This window comes from Lutra lutra, chromosome 16, assembly GCF_902655055.1.
Source record: "Lutra lutra chromosome 16, mLutLut1.2, whole genome shotgun sequence".
Taxonomy (NCBI): domain Eukaryota; kingdom Metazoa; phylum Chordata; class Mammalia; order Carnivora; family Mustelidae; genus Lutra; species Lutra lutra.
Window position 1 is genome coordinate 20,249,569 of NC_062293.1, and position 18,606 is coordinate 20,268,174.

The 18,606-nt window shown below is 56.8% G+C and overlaps 1 protein-coding gene across 1 annotated transcript; it reads left to right on the forward strand.

The window, feature by feature from the left end:
- The first annotated feature begins 53 nt into the window (after nt 1–53).
- KCNH4 (potassium voltage-gated channel subfamily H member 4) lies at nt 54–17,529 on the forward strand. The gene is made up of 17 exons (XM_047708810.1): nt 54–408; nt 2,318–2,551; nt 2,866–3,012; nt 3,139–3,266; nt 4,072–4,315; nt 4,617–4,774; nt 7,605–7,812; nt 8,883–9,077; nt 9,506–9,705; nt 11,285–11,534; nt 12,118–12,362; nt 12,986–13,024; nt 13,215–13,567; nt 13,854–13,960; nt 14,579–14,652; nt 15,847–16,552; nt 17,300–17,529. The coding sequence occupies exons 1-16, from the start codon at nt 333–335 to the stop codon at nt 16,240–16,242; spliced, it is 3,054 nt and encodes a 1,017-aa protein (XP_047564766.1). The 5' UTR covers nt 54–332; the 3' UTR covers nt 16,243–16,552; nt 17,300–17,529.
- The last annotated feature ends 1,077 nt before the right edge of the window (nt 17,530–18,606 follow it).

Below are 18,606 nucleotides of genomic sequence, written 5' to 3' on the forward strand. Positions count from 1 at the left end.
CGCGTGGGCCGCTCCCCTCTGGGAGGAGGGCAGCGGAGAAGGGTGAGGGTGTCGCTGGCGGCCCCTCCCCGTGCGGGCCACGTGGCGGGCGCGGGCCGAGCCCGGGGGAAAGAACTTGGCCCGTGGGGAGGTGGGGGGACCGAGGCGGCGCCAAGCTGAGCCGAGAGCTGCGGGGTTCAGAGCAGAGAGGCAGCGGCGGCGGCGGCGCCGAGAGGAGGGGAGGAGGCAGGCGGGCGCATGGGGCGCCCCGGCCCCGCCGGCAGCGCGCCCCCTCCCGCCCCGCCGCGCTGAACGCCCCCCAGCGCCGCTCCTCTAACCCCAGCCCCGAGGCCATGCCGGTCATGAAGGGGTTGCTGGCCCCGCAAAACACCTTTTTGGACACCATCGCCACCCGCTTCGACGGCACGCGTGAGTGGGGAGAGGCTGGGGCTGGGTGTTCGAGCTGGGGCCAAGTCAGCTTCGGCACCGGCGCGGGTCTACTGGATGTGTTGAGACCCGAGGCGGCGAGAGTGGAGTTTATGGTCTAGGAACTCCTGAAGCCGCGGGAAAGGAACAGGACTGGGAGTGCACTGCGAAGGGGGGCGGGGAAAGGGCTAAGAGTGCGGGGGGCTAAGGTTGGGGGTGTGACTTGAGTCAGGAAAGGCTCTTTGTGCCGCAAAACGGAGGAGAGGCCTTGTCAGCTGCTCGCTCCCGGGCAGAGCTCTGCTGGGGGAGTGTGTGGGTATCTGAGACGCAGAGGTGGAACGAAGTGGTCAGGCGCTCTGGAGTCTACTTCCAGAAGGCTCCAGCATCTCCTTCCCTCAGAAAAAAAAAAAAAAAGAAAGAAAGAAAAGAAAAGAAAGAAAGAAAAAGAAAAAAAGAAAGAGAAAGATCAGACTTCAGCAGCACCTAGCTTGGATTAAGGTCACGCGCCCCCAAATCTTGTCGCGTCTGAGTCTGAGGGAGGTGAGGCAGGCGGAAGGGGGTGGTCCGTGTGACGAAGGGAACTCTCTGCTCGCCCACCCCCAGTTTGGATTCCAGGTTCAGCACCTTGGACAGCCACACTCCTCGCTCTCAGTCTATTCTCCCGCCTTTCCCTTTCCCTACTTTGGAGCAGAGTAATCTCCCTTTGCCCCCTTCGGGCTCCCTGGTCAGTATCTGGAAAGTGGGGGGAGCGATACCCGCGGGCGGAAATCGAGCCGCCCGGGCCCTAGCCGCCTCCCCCCCAACCCCCCACAGACACCTCCCTTGTTTCCATAGCTCCCATCACCGGGGAAACGGGCCCTGGGATGGAAGAAGGAGGCTGCTGCCCAGGGCCCAGAGTCTCCCAGGCACCTTCAGTCCCCATCAGCCTCTCCACTCCTACGCACTCACCCCCTTAGCATCCAAGCACTGGTTGTGTCTCAGACCCCTTCCCTCAGCTGGGATTCTGCCCCTTGATGGCACACAGAATCCCCCTGTTGCTTCCACCCATTGGAGCCAGAGGAAGCCAGATCAGGTTCTGGTCCTGGGGTTGCTGAACTAAAAACTTCCTTGCTCAATATGCTGTCAGACTTTGAGCACTGGGACAGACCCTCTGAAATTACCTAAAGAGATGCTAAAAAGAGGACCTTTCCTGGAAGGCAGGGAATAAGGACACTACTCATCACTGTCTCCCTCCCCCACCAAAGGAGATTCGTGAGTTTGGATAATCTCCGTCTTCTGGTTTCCGATCAACAAAATGGGTGTGATATCACAAGAATCTGTGCCCTGTCTACTTTCTAATAGGAGGACGGGATAGCGGCTATGCATGTGTTTTGAAAGCTGTGGGAACGTGAGGGAGTCATTTTACCTTCTCAGTGTAGCACTTAGTATATGCTAGGATTTGTTCTCCCTAGGTAACTTTTTCCCTATGGTAACTAATGTAACTTTCACAACAGCCATATAGGGAAGATGTATTATGTCCCACTTTGCAGATAAGAAAGTTGAGGCACAGAAGAGTTCATTAACCAGTGTCCTAGGTTACAGTCAGAAAGTGGCAGAGGTGTTGTGCTGGAGCCCATGCCCAGCTCCCTTGTAATAGCTCACCAGCTTGAAAGGAGAGGGAAGGACAGTGTGACCTTCAACCCCTCCAGTAGTCCCTGTCCTGGTTCCAAGCCATCCTTAAGCCCTTGTCCTTTTCCTCTACCTCTTTTTACTCTCATTTCAGAATATCCCAAAGGGGATCCAGGAATCACAAGGAAGTCTGGGAAACTTCTGGCTCTGTGACCTCTGACCACAGCTTGGGGGAGGTACTACTCACCTTAAAGCTAAGATCCCCTCCTGGCCTTGACCTAACCTTGACCTCTTCTTCTCACAGACAGCAACTTCCTGCTGGCCAACGCACAGGGCCCACGGGGCTTTCCCATTGTCTACTGCTCTGACGGATTCTGCGAGCTCACAGGCTACGGCCGCACTGAGGTCATGCAGAAAACCTGCAGCTGCCGTTTCCTCTATGGTCCAGAGACTAGTGAACCAGCCCTGCAGAGGCTGCACAAGGCCCTGGAGGGCCATCAAGAGCACCGGGCTGAAATCTGCTTCTACCGAAAGGATGGTAAGGGGTCGTGGCCCGCCCTGCAGGCCTGTGCAGATCCTGGGCCATACACAGAGTCCACTTGGCATAGTGGAAGACTGGATGCTGGCCCCATACTGCCACAAGTTGACTATGTGATCCTGAGTGCATCCCTGGTCCTCTCTAGGCCTTGCTTCTCCCATCGGGAAGGGAAAGGGTCTGACATAATCTCTGGGGTTCTTTCCATCTGTAAACCTTTGCCAAGCCCTTTGATCATGCCCAGGAACCTTGGGTGATAAAGGGGAAGGGGTGCCATGGGCCACTCACCCTTCCCCTCCATCTCTTCACATCTACAGGCTCGGCCTTTTGGTGCCTCTTGGACATGATGCCAATCAAGAATGAGATGGGAGAAGTCGTGCTTTTCCTCTTTTCCTTCAAGGACATCACTCAGAGTGGAGGCCCAGGACTTGGTTCCCCAGGAGGCCATGGGGACAGTAATCATGGTAACTGCAGGTCTGGGAAGGAGGCATGAATGGTCAGAGGTCCTTGCTGAGGGTCACACAAGATGTCTGTCAATCTGGCTTCATGGGAGGTGCCCCCACTTATCTCTGCACCCTTCTTTCCAACAGAAAACTCCCTTGGCAGGAGGGGAGCCGGCTCGAGACTTCGATCTGCCAGGAGGCAAAGCCGCACTGTCCTACACCGCCTGGCTGGCCACTTTGGCCGACGGCGCCAGGGAGGCATGAAAACCAATAATGTGAGTCCCAACATCTCCCAGCTGTGATTCTGAGGCATCCTTGCTAATGTCTCCCTGTCTCTCTGATATCCCTCCAGTAGACTTATTCCTCTGTCCATGCATTTCTCATGTACGACTTTCTGCTGTGTCCCATGTGCTCTCACATCTTCCAACCCCATTTCCCTTGCTTCCTTATGATTGATAATACTTTACTCTGACGATGTCATAAGGGCAGGGATCTAGGCTCAAATATATTAGCTACCTCTGAGTGACAGTGTTATCTCACGGTGGGGGTGAAATCACAAATTGTAATTCTAGGGAGAGAGCCCCCCATTGGGGTCCTGGTATCTAGCCTTAAGACCCTGATAAAGCCACGGGATCGATTCTCCCATCCTCTGTGTAGTTTGTGGGGGCAACAGGGGATGGGATGTGCTGTGTCAGCCTCCCTTCATCTCTGGGATATCCTTATCCTCCACAGGGACCCTAGATTCCAAGAGAAACTTGAGGGAGAAGTTAATGACCCCTAGGGAGGTCTAAAGCATGTGTCTGACTTGTCATAATCTCCTTCTCAAGCAGGGTGAAGGTTAAGCCTTATAAATACCCACCACAAAACATGATTGATCCAAAGGGGGCCCAAGCAGTAGGTTGGCAGAGGAAGGAAGTGTCAGGTGCCGGCCCCTGAACCCCTCTCCCACACCTTCCATCTCCTCTCATGATCATGCCTGGAGCACCCACTCCCCCCTGCCCCCTTCCCTGCCTCTTCCTTCCCTAAGCTTTGGCTCCCCTTTCCCTTAAATGTCCCCAACCGCCACCCCTCTCCCCCTAGAACGTGTTTGAGCCAAAGCCATCAGTGCCTGAGTACAAGGTGGCCTCCGTGGGGGGGTCCCGCTGCCTCCTCCTCCACTATAGCGTCCCCAAGGCCGTGTGGGACGGCCTCATCCTCCTCGCCACCTTCTACGTCGCGATCACCGTCCCCTACAATGTCTGCTTCTTGGGCGACGACGACACCCCCATCACTTCCCGACACACCCTTGTCAGCGACATCGCCGTGGAGATGCTCTTCATCCTGGGTCAGATCCTCTGCCCTGCATACCCTGGCGGGTGGGCTGGGGGAACCCACTCATCTAAGCTTTGCTCCGTCCTGAGCCTGCAAGACCCTGGTATTCAGAGCCCAACCTCTTCTGGGTCTTTAAGTCCTAATGGTCCATATCCCCTGAGCCCCGACCCCTTCAGCCTTTAGACCACTCCTCCCTGAAGAGCAGCCAGAAGCCCAATCTGCCTTCCCCATTTCTGCCTCCAACTCCATTCTGGGTCTCAGGGTTATTCCCAGATTACTCAAAGCCCCTTAGTAACAGCCTCTTGTACCCCCAGATATCATCCTGAACTTCCGCACCACCTATGTGTCCCAGTCCGGCCAGGTGGTCTCTGCTCCTCGTTCCATTGGTCTTCACTACCTGGCCACCTGGTTCTTTGTTGACCTTATTGCTGCTCTGCCATTTGACCTGCTTTATGTCTTCAACATCACCGTGGTGAGTGACCCCTGTCCCACCCTGCAGCCCAGCCTCCCAAATTCAGCACAGCATTCACTAAGGGACAGACTCCAACCAAGACTCAGCCCTACCCATCCGTCCAGCTGCAAATAGTTGTCAGGCACCTGCTGTGGGCCAAGCCCCATGCTAGCTGCTCAGAAGGAGCTGGGAGGGTCTGTGCTCTCAGGGAGCTCAGCTCACAATCACTGAGGGAAGCTGAGACAAATGAAAAGCTAACTAGGGCTACCAGGGCGGCATTGGTCTGATGCCAAATGAGTGGTACTTTTCACATTTTTATTTAACAAACAACTGATGAGCATTTAGCTGTCTGCAAAGCACTGTGTGGAGCATGGTCACTGTGCGGAAAAGGGACAAGGATTCAGCCTCCAGGCAGCTAAGCTGGTGAGGGGGCAGGACTGTTGGAGGGGACAGCAGGAACAGAAGAGGTGAATGGAGAGGAAGACGCGGCCCAGGTATTGCTGGGGGCTGGGCATGGAGCTAGCTGACCTTGGAGTTCCAGGCAGGAAAGTGGGCATGCGTGAAAGTGATCTGATGCTCTGAAATCTAGCCAGCACCTGGGAGTCCAAAGCACTCCAGCTGGAAAAAAGGCTCAGGTGATCTGGGAAGTGTTCCTGTGGGAGATAGATCATGGCTAGACCCTAGACAGAGAGCAGGATTTGGTTGGCAGGGGATGGGGAGAGAGCATCTGGGGGGAACATAGTAAGCCAAGACAAGGAGGTAGAGGCTGTGGGGTGGGTTTGGAGGCAGAGAGTGCCAGGACCTGGGTCCTCCCATCTCCCCGGGGACTGTCTGGAGGTACCTTGTGTGGTCAGCTCTGCACTCAGCCGGTAGATCATAGGTGCTCTCAAGTCCAGGGTGAGGGAGTCCCACCCTGTGTCCCCAGACTCCCTTGGCTGTTGGGTGGGGAGGTGGAAAGCAGTTTCCCTGTGCGCTCCTCTCTCTGCCACACTCAGCTATAGCAGGAAACCACCTACACGCAGCCGGATTTAACTAGCCGCCAACGGGCTGTGGGCCTCTTCTCCTGGCTGTGTACACGTGTGTGCACGCTCCCACACACGTGCATGTGTGTGTGTCTGCCCTGGGACTCCGGCCACTCGGAGCAGAGCAACCCACCCCTCCCTAGGAGCGCACTCTCCCATCCCATGCCCATGAGGCTGTGTCAGCAGGCAAACAACTGTCTCTGGGGAGTGGGAGAGCGGCAGATGGGCTCCTGTCCCTCTTCCCCGGCAGTCCCCCTCCTCTGGTACCTTCAGGAACACTTTTCATGTACTAAGTCCTTTCTCGCACATCATCTCATAGGTGTCTCCCAGTAACCCCTCAGGGCAGATTCTCTTTTTCAGAGGTAGACACGAAGGCTCAAAGAGGTTAAGCAGCTTGCCACAGGTCACACAGCTAGCAGTAGCAGGCAGGAGACTGGAACCAGGTCTCCAGACTCCTAGTCTATTCCTTGTTCCATGACTCCGCCCCGCTTCCCAGGAACACAAGGCCCCCGAGTGGATGATGTAGCATAAGGGGAGATCAGGAGCAGTGCTGGGCTGGGGGGAGGTAGGGCGAAGAGAGAGGATGAGTGGGCAGAGCTGTGGACTGGAAGGAGCCGAGCCCGGGACACAAGGAAAAGGAGACGAGGGCCCCAGGAGAGTGAGGCGCAGGGCCAGGTGACTAGATGTAGCCCTGAAGGATTCAAGTCTGGAGGCAGAAGCTCTGGGAGCTGGGGGCAGGCGTTAAGCCCTGGAGACGGTCCATGTGGGGGAAGCAGGGCCACCTCCTTCCCAGTTCCTTCACCTAAAATTAGAGAAAAGGACAGGAGGTGGCTCAGGAGCTGGGTCGGGCCAAGACTACGGGGGACGTTGCTAGAGGCTTCTGGAAGGGCCTTCATACTAAGTTCCCCAGGTGCTGCCCTAGAGCCCCCAGCCCTTGCTTCCAAGTTGCCCCCACCCAGAGTACCTGCTCCTCATCTCTAAAATTTGGAGGGCTAATTGAAGCATTAAAGACCACAGTGAAAACAGTCATAGTGGTAATATTGGTAACACTTACAAGCTGCTTATTAGTGCCACGAGTAATCACCCCCCGACCCAGCCCCACAAGGGTTAAGACCTCAAAGCCCAAAACCGAGGCTCCCTCAATTCCTGGACTCCTTTCCTCAACATTCCAGCCTGGGAACAGCCCCTAACCTTCCCCGGTCCCCAGGGCCCTGCCTGTTCCCACTCTCCCTTGCTTCTCTGTGTCTCAAGGGAAGGCTCCCTTCACAGATGCTGGCATCGCCGACAACCAGCTCTTGTCCACAGCTGATTGCGCCTAGGACTCCAGGGGTGTCCAGCAGGGCCCAGAGCTCATTCCCTGCCTCTGACCAGATATTAGTTTTTCACCAGCCCATGCACGGTGCTAGAGGCAGCACAGCACAAAAAGGACTTGGGAAGCTGCTCAGATGGCAGTCCCAGCTCCATCATTTCCTTGGTGTATGACTAGCTTCTCTGAGCCTTAGTTTACTCATCTGCAAACTGGGAACGATGATGATAATTGAACTGAAGGAGCGAGTTTTTCATGAGGATTATAAATGCTTAGCCCAGTGCCTGACACATAGGGCAAGTACATATATAAGTACACATATAGTTATGTATTAGCCTTTATGAGCTTTAGTATTACTCTCTCCCCGCTGCATTCCCTGGCCACTTTCTCAGGACAGCAGGGCCGTTTTTCCTGCTGCAGCTTCCCCTGGCTCCAGGGCATCTGGTGACAAGGCTCTGGGAGGGGCCGTGGGGGCTCTGAGGAGGTGTGCCTGCTGACAGCCTCCCCCGCCACACTCCCGCAGACTTCGCTGGTGCACCTGCTGAAGACCGTGCGGCTGCTGCGGCTGCTGCGGCTGCTGCAGAAGCTGGAGCGCTACTCTCAGTGCAGCGCGGTGGTGCTCACACTGCTCATGTCCGTCTTCGCTCTCCTCGCCCACTGGATGGCTTGCGTCTGGTACGTCATCGGGCGCCGGGAGATGGAGGCCAATGACCCGCTGCTTTGGGACATCGGTGAGCCGCCGACCCCAGGCTTCCACGGATACCCATCCACCAGCCCTGTCCACAATGGCCCCCGAGCTGATGCCTCCCCCTGCACCACACCCACCACTCCACAGTCTACCTTCCATGCAACAAACGTGCATTGAGCTCCTTCCAGGTCGGGCGTGGAAGTACTGAGTTGAAGACCAAGGGTCTGCCTTGGGCTGACCTCACAGCCTACTGGCAGGGGAGCCGGGCCAGTGACAGGCAGTCAAAAGAGTACTGGAAACACTCAGATGGTGGGGAGGGCGTTTGGGGCAGAGGGAGCCATGCCCTGCCTGGACCCTTTCAGTGGCTCTGCGCTGCCCTCAAAATCAAGTCCACACTTGGCCCGCACCCTGTGCAGCTCTGCAGCCTTCTCTCTCCCCACCTGGCCTCCCCTTCTCCCCTGTGCCCTGTGCCGCAGCCACACTGGCCTCCTTCCAGCACACAGATGTACTGCTTTCTCACAATGGCCTTGAACAGTGTTTTCCTCTCGGGAATCCTCTCCCTCCCTTCTTCCCCTAGGTGACTTTTCTAGTCCTTGCAATCTCCACTAAAATGCTCTGTCCTAATGGAGCCCTTTAAGAACCATAACGCCCACCCCCGACTAGTCCCCGCAACTGGGTTGGCTCTCCCTAACCCATTATGCCCTATTCTTCCTTTTTAGTAGCTCACTGCCCACCTGCAATTTATGTCATGTGTCTCTCCCCTCCAGACTGTAAGTTCCACCAGGGCAGGGAGAATGTCTGGCAGGTCAAATGCCAGGACCCTGCACCCAAGGGGTGCTCAGTAAACTACTCGAGAGTCCTCCCTCAAACGGTCAGCAGCTTAGCCCTACATACTGTAACTGTAACCAGCTCACTGTGGGAAGTCCCAGGCTGCTCCTCACATTTCCTGTGCCTGTGGGTGCAAACCTCCCTTCGCCTCTGTAAATACTTGCCCAAGTTCAAGCGCAGGCAGCTCAGGGAAAGCCAGCTCTCCGCTGGCCAGGGCAGCTGCTCAGGGAAAGCCAGCTCTCCGCTGGCCAGGGCAGCTGCTCCTTGCCTCCCTCCACCCCCCAGGCTGGTTGCACGAGCTGGGCAAGCGGCTGGAGGAGCCCTACGTCAATGGCTCTGCCGGCGGCCCGTCGCGTCGCAGCGCCTACATCGCTGCCCTCTACTTCACGCTGAGCAGCCTCACCAGCGTGGGCTTCGGCAACGTGTGCGCCAACACCGACGCCGAGAAGATCTTCTCCATCTGCACCATGCTCATAGGCGGTGAGGCCGGGCCTGCCAAGCCCCAGGGTGGCCCTGCTAAGCCCCGCGTGCAGATGGGGAAACGGGCTCAGAGAAGGCAAGATGTCCACCCACGTCCAGACAGTCGTGCATTCATTCATTTATAGCCGTTTCCTCAGCATCTACTACATGCTGGCCCCTGGGGTGGGAGGGACGCAGGGGCATGCCACAAAACAGGTGTAGCCTCTTGCGAAGAGGGTGGGAAACCCAAGTCATGACCTAGTTGGGGGGAGGGGGCAGGAGAGGAGCCTCAGGTCTGGCCCCTCCCTGCCCCCACCCAAGCCCACTGGCTCTTCTGCCCCTCCTTCTCCGGGAACCCAGATCCGTGGAGGGCAGGGTGGGTTTGGGGGTGCGGGAGGAGGCTGTGGGGGGCGGTGTCCCTCACGGGCTGCCCGCTGCCGCCGCTGCAGCGCTGATGCACGCCGTGGTGTTTGGGAACGTGACGGCCATCATCCAGCGCATGTACTCGCGCCGCTCGCTCTACCACAGTCGCATGAAGGACCTCAAGGACTTCATCCGCGTGCACCGTCTGCCGCGGCCGCTCAAGCAGCGCATGCTCGAGTCCTTCCAGACCACGTGGGCCGTCAACAGCGGCATTGACGCCAACGAGGTAGTGCGCTGGGATCCCGCGGTGGGGAAGGAGTGGAGGCCGACAGGGTCCTGGGAGGAGGACGGGGGCGGCTCGCCGCGGCGCGCACCCACCAAATCCACATCCCTCTCCCTTTGCACTAGAAGCACGGGAGCTGAAAGGGAGCTCAGGCCTCCGCTAATACCATCCATCCCCCCACCCCAGCCCACATTTCCTGAGCACTTGCTTTGGGCCAGCCTCTGTGCAGGACCGGAGAGCTCAGGAATCATGACACTCAGCCCTTGTCCTCAGGAAGACACCGGTTGGGGGAGGGAGGCAGACAGGTAAAAATAATGATAACAACAACAACAACAACACAGTGATTAGGACTCTGCTGGAGGGATGGTGGTTCCAATGAGGGGACATTGTGTCTGGACCCCCACAAGTCAGGGAAGGTGGCACAGAAGAGGGGACGTTGTGAAAGGCAAGAAGGAAATCAGCAGAGGCCATTCCAGGCAGAAAGAGCATTAGGAACCCAGGTCCGGAAACGACACAAAAGAGCAGGGCGAGTTCAGGGAACTGAAAGTGTTTCACTGAGCCTTCCCAACGGGTGTGTGAGTGCTGTGGAGGGAGGAGGGAAACAAGAATGTAAGAGACAGGGCTGGGGAGGCAGGCCCACCCAGCTCATAGGTGGTCTTGAATTTAGATTTTATCCTGCAAAACTTTGAGGCTGGTGAGTGGCCTGGGGCTCTAGGAGGTGTTTCTGAGACTTGGAGCCATGGAACCTGGTAATCAGCTGGTGGCAGGAGAGGAGCTCAGAATGAGGCCGAGGTTCCTGATTGGGGCAGAGGGGTGTGATGGAGGGATGGCAGGAGGAAGGCTGGACTTAGAGGTGGAAACGACCAGGATGAGGGTGTGGTACTTGTGGGAGATCCAGGTGGAGGCTGCTCCTTAGGCAGGTGAAAACACAGGTCTAGACCCGTATGCAGGGCTCCGGGCTCACCAAGAGTAGGGAAGTCATGGAGGTGGTTGCCATGGTGCAGGAAGAATGTGGAAAGTTAGTAGAAGAGCCTGGGGAGGAAATGGAGACAAGAGGGAGAGGTCAGCAAGCCAGAGTGGCCTAGGGGCTCCGTAAGATGAGGATGGATCTGTGAACATTAAGTTTGATTCTCTGAAGGTCATTGGTAATGTTCAAGGCCTACGGTAACCTTGCATCTTTACAGATGATGATACAGAGGCCCAGAGAGAGCAAATGGATTGCCCAAGCTCCACAGGGATGTAGGGCAGAGCTGACTGCTAGTTTCCCGACTCCTGGTTGAAAGGTTGACCCACCAGGACTGGTCCTTGTGTGGGGCTGAGCAACCACACAATGAGTGTGTCTGCATGTAGTCATGTAGTCATGGGCAGTGGACAGACAGGAAGAGACCTAGTCTCTGCTCCAGAACTTGGGTCGGGAGGTCCACACACAAGCAAGACTGAGATCTTCCTGAAGGTCAGAAATGGGTCACCTCGAAGCAAAGGGCACACTGGAGCTCTCCCCTGGGAGACAGCTCAGGACATTTGTAGAACTCAAGTAGCAGCTGTAGGGGGATGGCCAGAATGACCTATGCCCCTTATGCAGTTACTGCGTGACTTCCCAGACGAGCTGAGAGCTGACATCGCTATGCACCTGAACCGGGAGATCCTGCAGCTGCCACTGTTCGGAGCAGCGAGCAGGGGCTGCCTGCGGGCCCTCTCCCTGCACATCAAGACCTCATTCTGCGCCCCAGGCGAGTACCTGTTGCGCCGTGGGGATGCCCTGCAGGCCCACTACTACGTCTGCTCCGGCTCACTCGAGGTGCTTCGAGACAACATGGTGCTGGCCATCCTGGGTGAGGATCCCACCTCCACCTATGACCTACCCTAGAACCTTGCCCTAGAGGCCTTGGGTGGCCGGGAATCTAGGGACTGGGCTACCCCTAGTGGATATGTGGAATTCCTGCTGAGGAGTCCTCTTTCCTTGTCCCTTCCCCCTACTACCATCCCTTTTGACCATACCCTTGGATTCTCCCCTACTCCCATTGGCCATCAACCCATCAACCCTCCCCCAGTGACTCTCCCCCAACTCAGTTGGTCCTTTCCCACTGCACCATCTCCCAACTCTACTGACCCTTCTCATGGACCCTCAACTCCGTTGACCTTTACCCTTTAACTGACCCCTCTAGCCATTCTTTACTGATCATCCAGTTCCATTGATAACACTGACATCCCCCACTGACTGTCTCCCAACTTCATCCGTCATTCTCCACTGACTTTTTCCCACCTCCATTGGTTATTTCCACCAATCTTATTGATTGATCCATCTTCGACCACCCTTCAAACACACTGACCACCCGTCAAATCCATTGAGCACCTCCCATTGATATCCTCTTGGTCCCTCTCCCCCAGCTGACTGTCCCCATCCCTTACCCACAGGGAAGGGGGACCTGATTGGGGCAGATATCCCTGAGCCGGGGCAGGAGCCTGGGTCAGGGGCAGGCCCAGGCTACGTGCTGAAGACCAGCGCTGACGTGAAGGCACTGACCTACTGTGGCCTGCAGCAGCTGAGCAGCCGAGGGCTGGCTGAAGTCCTGAGGCTCTATCCTGAGTATGGGGCTGCCTTCCAGGCTGGCCTGCCCCGGGACCTCACCTTCAACCTGCGCCAGGGCTCTGACACCAATGTATGTAGACCCCCTATGGCTTCCATCTCCTCCGAGGTCCCTTCCTTCAGAGCAGACCTCCCCATGCATCTCCTTAATCCTGAGGAAATCCTTCCTCAGTCCCAGGCACCCCTTTCCATTGTCCCTTCCATGCTTAACATATTCCACGCCCACCTGACCCTTCTCCATTGGCCATCACCCAATCCCATGGACCATCTCTCACCGCTTCTACTTCCAACCCCTCCGACCCATCATCTCCTGTTGGCTCCCATCCCCCACACCCATCCTCACTCCAGACTCCTCAGAGGGCCCTCGCTCTGGGAGCAGACCCCTTGTGGGCTCCTCCTCTGTCAAGTCCCTCTCTGAGCTGGCATATCATCCCCCCGGTTTCCTCTTCTGCCCTCACCAGATACGTCCTGAGCCCATTTTGGCTTAGGCTCTGGGGCTTTGTCTTTCCCTGCTTTTCAGATTGACTTTGCCCCTCAGACGTCTCTGAGCTGGAGTTGGAGGGTATCTCTGACTCAGTTCCACAGAAAGGCCCCACATTCTCAGAGCCCACAGCACCGATGGGTAGGACTAGGAAGTGCTGCGGCAGGCGAGGGGGGAGGTGTCAGTCAGCTTGAACCCCCCCTGTGTCCCCGCAGGGCCTCAGCCGCTTTTCCCGGTCTCCTCGCCTCTCCCAGGTAACACCACCTTCCTGGGTCGGGTTGAAGTTGTGTGGGGAGAGTCTGGAAGCTGGGGGCCCCTTCCCTTGGCTCCTTTGCTGCCCGGAGAAGGGAGGGGGATGGGGAGCGGCATCTGCCAGTGAAGGCTGTTGCTTAATGAAGGGGCCTATTGTTCACTGTCCTGACACCAGCTGCCCTCTGCCCACAGCCCCGCTCGGAAAGCCTTGGCTCCTCCTCAGACAAGACCCTGCCATCCATCACAGAGGCTGAGACCGGGGTGGAGTCTGGGGGTGGTTCTAGGCCCCGCCGGCCCCTCCTGCTGCCCAACCTCAGCCCAGCACGACCCCGGGGCTCCCTGGTCAGCCTCTTGGGCGAGGAGCTGCCCCCATTCTCAACCCTTGTCTCCTCCCCTTCCCTGTCCCCAACCCCTTCCCCTGCCTTGGCTGGCCGGGGCCACAGCCCCTCCCCTCATGGCGCCCCCAGGGGCTCTGCTGCTTGGAAGCTCCCTCAGCTTCTCATTCCCCCACTGGGAACATTTGGACCTCCGGACCTCAGTCCCCGGTGAGACGCCAGCCTCCCCTGCCTTCCCCATACCCCTGCTGGCTTCCAGAACCTTCTTTGGGCTCTGTCCCCAGCATTCCAACTAGTGCTTGTCCAGTGCTCGTCCTGTCGCTGCCCCATCTGTCCATCTGCCCTTCCTGATCCACCCACACTTGCAACCCCACCCTTTTTGACCGCGGCTCCTCTCCAGCTCCCTGGCACTGCTGTCCTCGGTTACCCTCTGCCTACTCTGCTCTGGCCCTTGCCCTCTCCCCATGGGACTGATGATCACTGCCCCCCATCCCAGGATAGTGGATGGCATTGAGGACTCTGGCAGCACAGCGGAGGCCCCCACATTCCGGTTCAGCAGGAGGTCTGAGCACCCTAGGCCCTGCTCACAGGCCCCTCCTTCAGGTAAGGGCCAGCCATAGACTTCACGTCTCAGTCACCTGTTCATCCGCCATCCACCCATCCCTTCATCCAGCCCATTCCACACGTAGTAAGGGTAGACCATGTGCTGGGCTCTGTGCTGGGCATACACAGATAAGCTGGACTTGACCTACATCCTTAGTGAGCTTCCCAGTCCAGTGGGGGACACAACTGTGTCCTCGGATAAACGATTCCAGAGCAGCGTGTTAAGTACCATGACTGAGGCAAGAGCAAGGCTCTGAGGTAGGAGAAAAGGGCACGCCTAACCCTCCTTCTTAGAGGAGGGGACACTTGTGGTGGGTCTTAAAGGTTGGGTGGGAGTTTGAGAAGTGGAGCAAGGCCGTTGCTGGAAGGTGTAAAGGCCGGAGAGAAGAGCACATCGTGTTTAGGTGCTAAATAGAAGCTTCTGGGTATAAAGCTGGGGCAGGGGTGGGGGAAGGCTAGGGAAGTTATAGGGCCTTGTAATCAGCCTAAAGAGTCTGGATTTTCCATCATCCTGAGCCCAGAGCTTGCTCTTCCCTTGTTCTCTGCCCGCCCGGCCCAGGCTACAGACTCCTGTTTCCCACACTCACCCTGTATTCCTTTACCCTTTTCTGCCTGCAGGGACCAGGCCCAGCCAGGAACTGGCCACGGAGGCTGAGGAGATGAAGGAAAAGGTCTGCAGGCTGAACCAGGAGGTGGGTTGGGGCTGGCTCCTCCCCTTTGACCTTGGAAAATATCATCTTGGGAGATTTGCCTCATAGAAGAGCATTTCAGGGTTTAGACCCAGAGTCCTGAGTTCACATATTTACACTAGCTGGGTGACCTTGGGCAAGTCCCACAATGACCCTGTACTTCAATTTCCTTGTCAAAAAATGGGCAGAAGAACATGTTTTTGCCAGAGTGGTTAAGGATGAGATAAGACCCATGCCCGGCTAGTCCCCGGTCCACTGTAAGCCCTCACTGACCGCTGCTTCCCTTTCTTCCCAGCTGCTTCAGGCCTTCCCTCCTTCTACGACCTTGGCATTCTCTCCTTTAGGGACCTGCCCCCTACCAAGTCCCTTTCCTACTCCAGCCCTGGGAAGTGGATGCTCAGCAAACCTAGGGGGCAGAGGACGGGGAGGCAGAGAGGCCTTCAGCCCTGGGAGAGCTGGTTCTTAATGTCCGAACCCTGGTCAGGAAGAGCCCAGATCTTGTACAGCAAGGCTCTGCCTCTGCCTGCTCCCTGGGGATCTCTGAGCTGTCACCAGGGCACTGCCAGGCCCAACCCTTTGGGAGCGGGCCTTCCCTGGGTTCTGGTAAACATCGTAGGCATCCCAGGAGGGCAGCCCCTGGACTGGGCGGGCCCTGGGGTTGGGGGCGGGACTAGGCCTGGTTTGGCGCCTGGAAGGCCAGTCCTGCTTGGGTCACAGTGGTGCCCACACTTGAGTGTCTGTCAGCACTTGTAAGATGTGGACTCCTGCACCTCACCCAATTTGGAGTATCTGGGGTAGGGCCCAGGAATCTGCATTTCGACAAGTTTCTCAGTTGATTCTGTACTCCCTGAAATTTGCAAAGCACTGAATAGACACACTTGGGCATGTGTGCTGGGATAGCCCGAGACTAAGCTTGTGTCTGTCACCTCCAGCTTTGTGGCCTCTTCGAGGCCTGCTTAAGCCTCTTGTATAAGTTAGGGTGGGGGGTGGTGGTTGTTGCAATAGCCACTGTTCCAAATCCTGGAAAGCATCTGAGTGTTTTCATCTCGACAAAGAGAACCCCTGACCTGCCTTTTTCTTGGGGTGGCTGTGAACAGTAGTGGCTGGGAAAGTTTTGTAAACTGTTGGGGGGGGTGTGTATCTAGGAGAGTGGTGGTTGTTGTGACACCTGGGGAACCACTGGTTATGTTCCAACAGATCTCCCGTCTCAACCAGGAAGTGTCTCAGCTGAGCCGGGAGCTTCGACACATTATGGGCCTACTACAGGCCAGGCTGGGTTCCCCAGGCCACCCAGTAGCCTCAGCTCGGCCCCCAGACCCATCTGGTCCCCAGCCGAGGCCTCCATGCATCTCTCCATGTCTATCTGGACCACCACCTAGCCTCCAGGATACTACTCTCGCTGAGGTCCACTGCCCAGCCAGTGCAGGGACAGCAGAGATGGGAGCCACCCTTCCCAACCTGAGACCCTCCGTGCTGTCCCCCTACCCCTCAGAGTCTGAGTCTCTGGGACCCTCCCCAGTGGCAGAGGCCTCACCTCTGACCCCACGCCTCATGCGACAGAGCTTTCGGTCCAGGCCAGACACGTTCCACTGACCCAGGCCCTAGGCCCAGGCCTGTCTGGGGTGGGCACTACTGCCTGCCCTCCAGGGAGGGGCTGGGCCCCTTGGCCTCCTGCCTCGGGTCAGCAGCCACCAGCTGGTCTGGTTGGCTCTGCATTCTCTGGACTTTTTTACAAAGCCTGGTTACTTCTGACCCTGTTCCCTTTTCCAAACCTTCCCCTGTCCTTCCCCTCTGTGAGGGGAGCCACCTGAGGCTGTGGAACCCAACAGGCATGAGACGGAATGCAGTGCCGATTAGGCCAGCAGATGACATGTCCTGCTTTCTCCCCAGGACCCGGAGGCAGGTAGATATGGGGGAGCATCCGGGGCTAAGGGAGGGTCCCTGATCCAGCACGGGAAGTGAAAGCTGAGGCAAGAGCTGGCAGGATCTTGGTGTCTAAGGCAAGAGGGACAGATTGCAGATTTCACTGCAGAGATAGCTTCGTGATATCGGGAGGCCTTCTGTCCCAGCCCCCCAGTCCCCTGGGCCCTGCTGGAGACCTTGGAAGCAATGTCACCTTGAGAGGGATAGGTCTAGACGGCTGGCATCTGAGCAACCCAAGACTTCTTAGACCTCCCACTAGCAGCCAAGGCTGGAGGAGCCCATCTCATCCCTCAGTCCACACAGGAAACAAATGATGACCCCCAGATACTACTTTTCTGTTCTCGTTATTATTACTTTCTTTAATAATATGAATGAGTTGCTGGCACTAAAAATCAGGAGAGTTCACATAAATATCCGGATAGTCCAGCTTCTCTAAAAAAACATGGGGAGTTCTGGCAGTCCTGGGCCAGCATTCCACCTGGTAACAATCAACGTGGTGTTGAGTGGCCACCATCGTCTTGGGATGGGGCCACTTGAGGTCATCTCCTAACACCGAGCTAGCTTCCCTCATTTGAATTCTTTGGTCTGTGTAGGTATATTTGGGTTTGCAGTTCCTGCCTTAGAGTTTCCTCCCAGGTTCCTCTGCTCCAGCGGGAGCTTTATGGGCCCAGCAGTGTCTGTTTCTACGCCTGGGCCTATCAACATCTCTGTTTCTGTCTTTCTGCAGGCTGTCACTGAAGGTGGTCTCTTCTGTTGCCAGCAACTTCAAACAGTCCCCACAGCACTCTTTATCCCTCCCCCTGCACCAGAGCTCAGCCAAGCCTGTTCTTCCCACATCCAACACGGTCTCGCCCAGGACCCTGACTTCTCACATACCCACCCTGGTCTCCAACTCTCCTTTACCACCCAACACCCAGGGCTGACTTTTGGATAGGAAATAAATGCTTTATTTTTGTAGTTGTTGGCTGTGGATGTTTCTGGGGGTTGGTCTGAGAGCCCCAGGGCTTTGGAGGAGCCTACAGGGCAGTCACTCCCCACCACACCCCAGGGCCCAGTTGCTGTCTCTAGGAAGGGCAAAGGCGCCAAGCAATCCACTTGGCACCACATTCGCGCCACCAGAGGCCCCAGGGGTGAGGCAGAAACCTTAATGAGTCACTGTGGGCCGTTTACACCCCCTCCTCCCGCTACCCATCACAGTCTCAGATTCAGACGCAGTATGTGAGAGGGACAGAGTCCCGGCTCAGGCCCACTTCCAGCCCTGGAAAAGGAGCCCATGGGACTCCCCACGGATCTTGTATAATTGATCCTGTACCTGTTGCAGGATAGGTACAGCAGGGTCACCAGCTCAGAACCTGCCAGGAATTCCACTCTGCCTTCCTCTCCTTTGCTCTCCTAAGCCTTTCTTCCATCTTGGCTTTCACTTCTCAGATGATGACTGCAGGGGTGCAGGGGTGGGGAGATGGGGGTTACGGATATTGTTAGAAAGAAGCACCCTGGTGACCAGATGGATCCAGGTGTGGGCAGTTTTATGGCAGGCTGTCCCAGACAGGTTGATTCTCCAGCTCAGGCTCCAATTAGGATTGGTGTTACCGAGTGTCCCAGGAACAACGCCAACAGCACTGAGGGCCTGAGCTTTGATTCCATACAGGTTTTGAGGAGTGTTCCTGGGAGTGGGACGCCAAAGCAGAGGAGATACCGGCCTGTGTTGGGGGATGGGGGTGGGCGGAGACAGAAGTGGTCCTAATGCATATTGAGGGAAGGAAAAAAATAGAAAAATAGAAATAGTCCTGATCCATATGGAGGTCAAGGTGGGGGAGACAAACAGAAGTGGTTCTAGTCTGTGTGGATGGGGAGAGCCAAAGCAGAAGTGGTCCGGCTCTGTTTTTAGCATCAGAGAAAGAGCTGGTTCTGGTTGGAGGTTGGGGTTGGGGGCCTGCAGAGGTAGAGGTGATCCTGGTGTGGCTTGGGGTTCAGCCAAAGGAGGAGGGTCCTGGTTTATGGCTGACAACTGGCAGAAGGTCTCCCTTTGATCTC

Bases quoted from the DNA above. Each gene is read 5' to 3' on its own strand.
- KCNH4 (XM_047708810.1), top strand. From the start codon at position 333: ATGCCGGTCATGAAGGGGTTGCTGGCCCCGCAAAACACCTTTTTGGAC. The intron at 13,568-13,853 runs GTGAGACGCCAG...CCCCCATCCCAG, and splicing joins CCTCCGGACCTCAGTCCCCG to GATAGTGGATGGCATTGAGG. The intron at 13,961-14,578 runs GTAAGGGCCAGC...TTCTGCCTGCAG, and splicing joins CTCACAGGCCCCTCCTTCAG to GGACCAGGCCCAGCCAGGAA.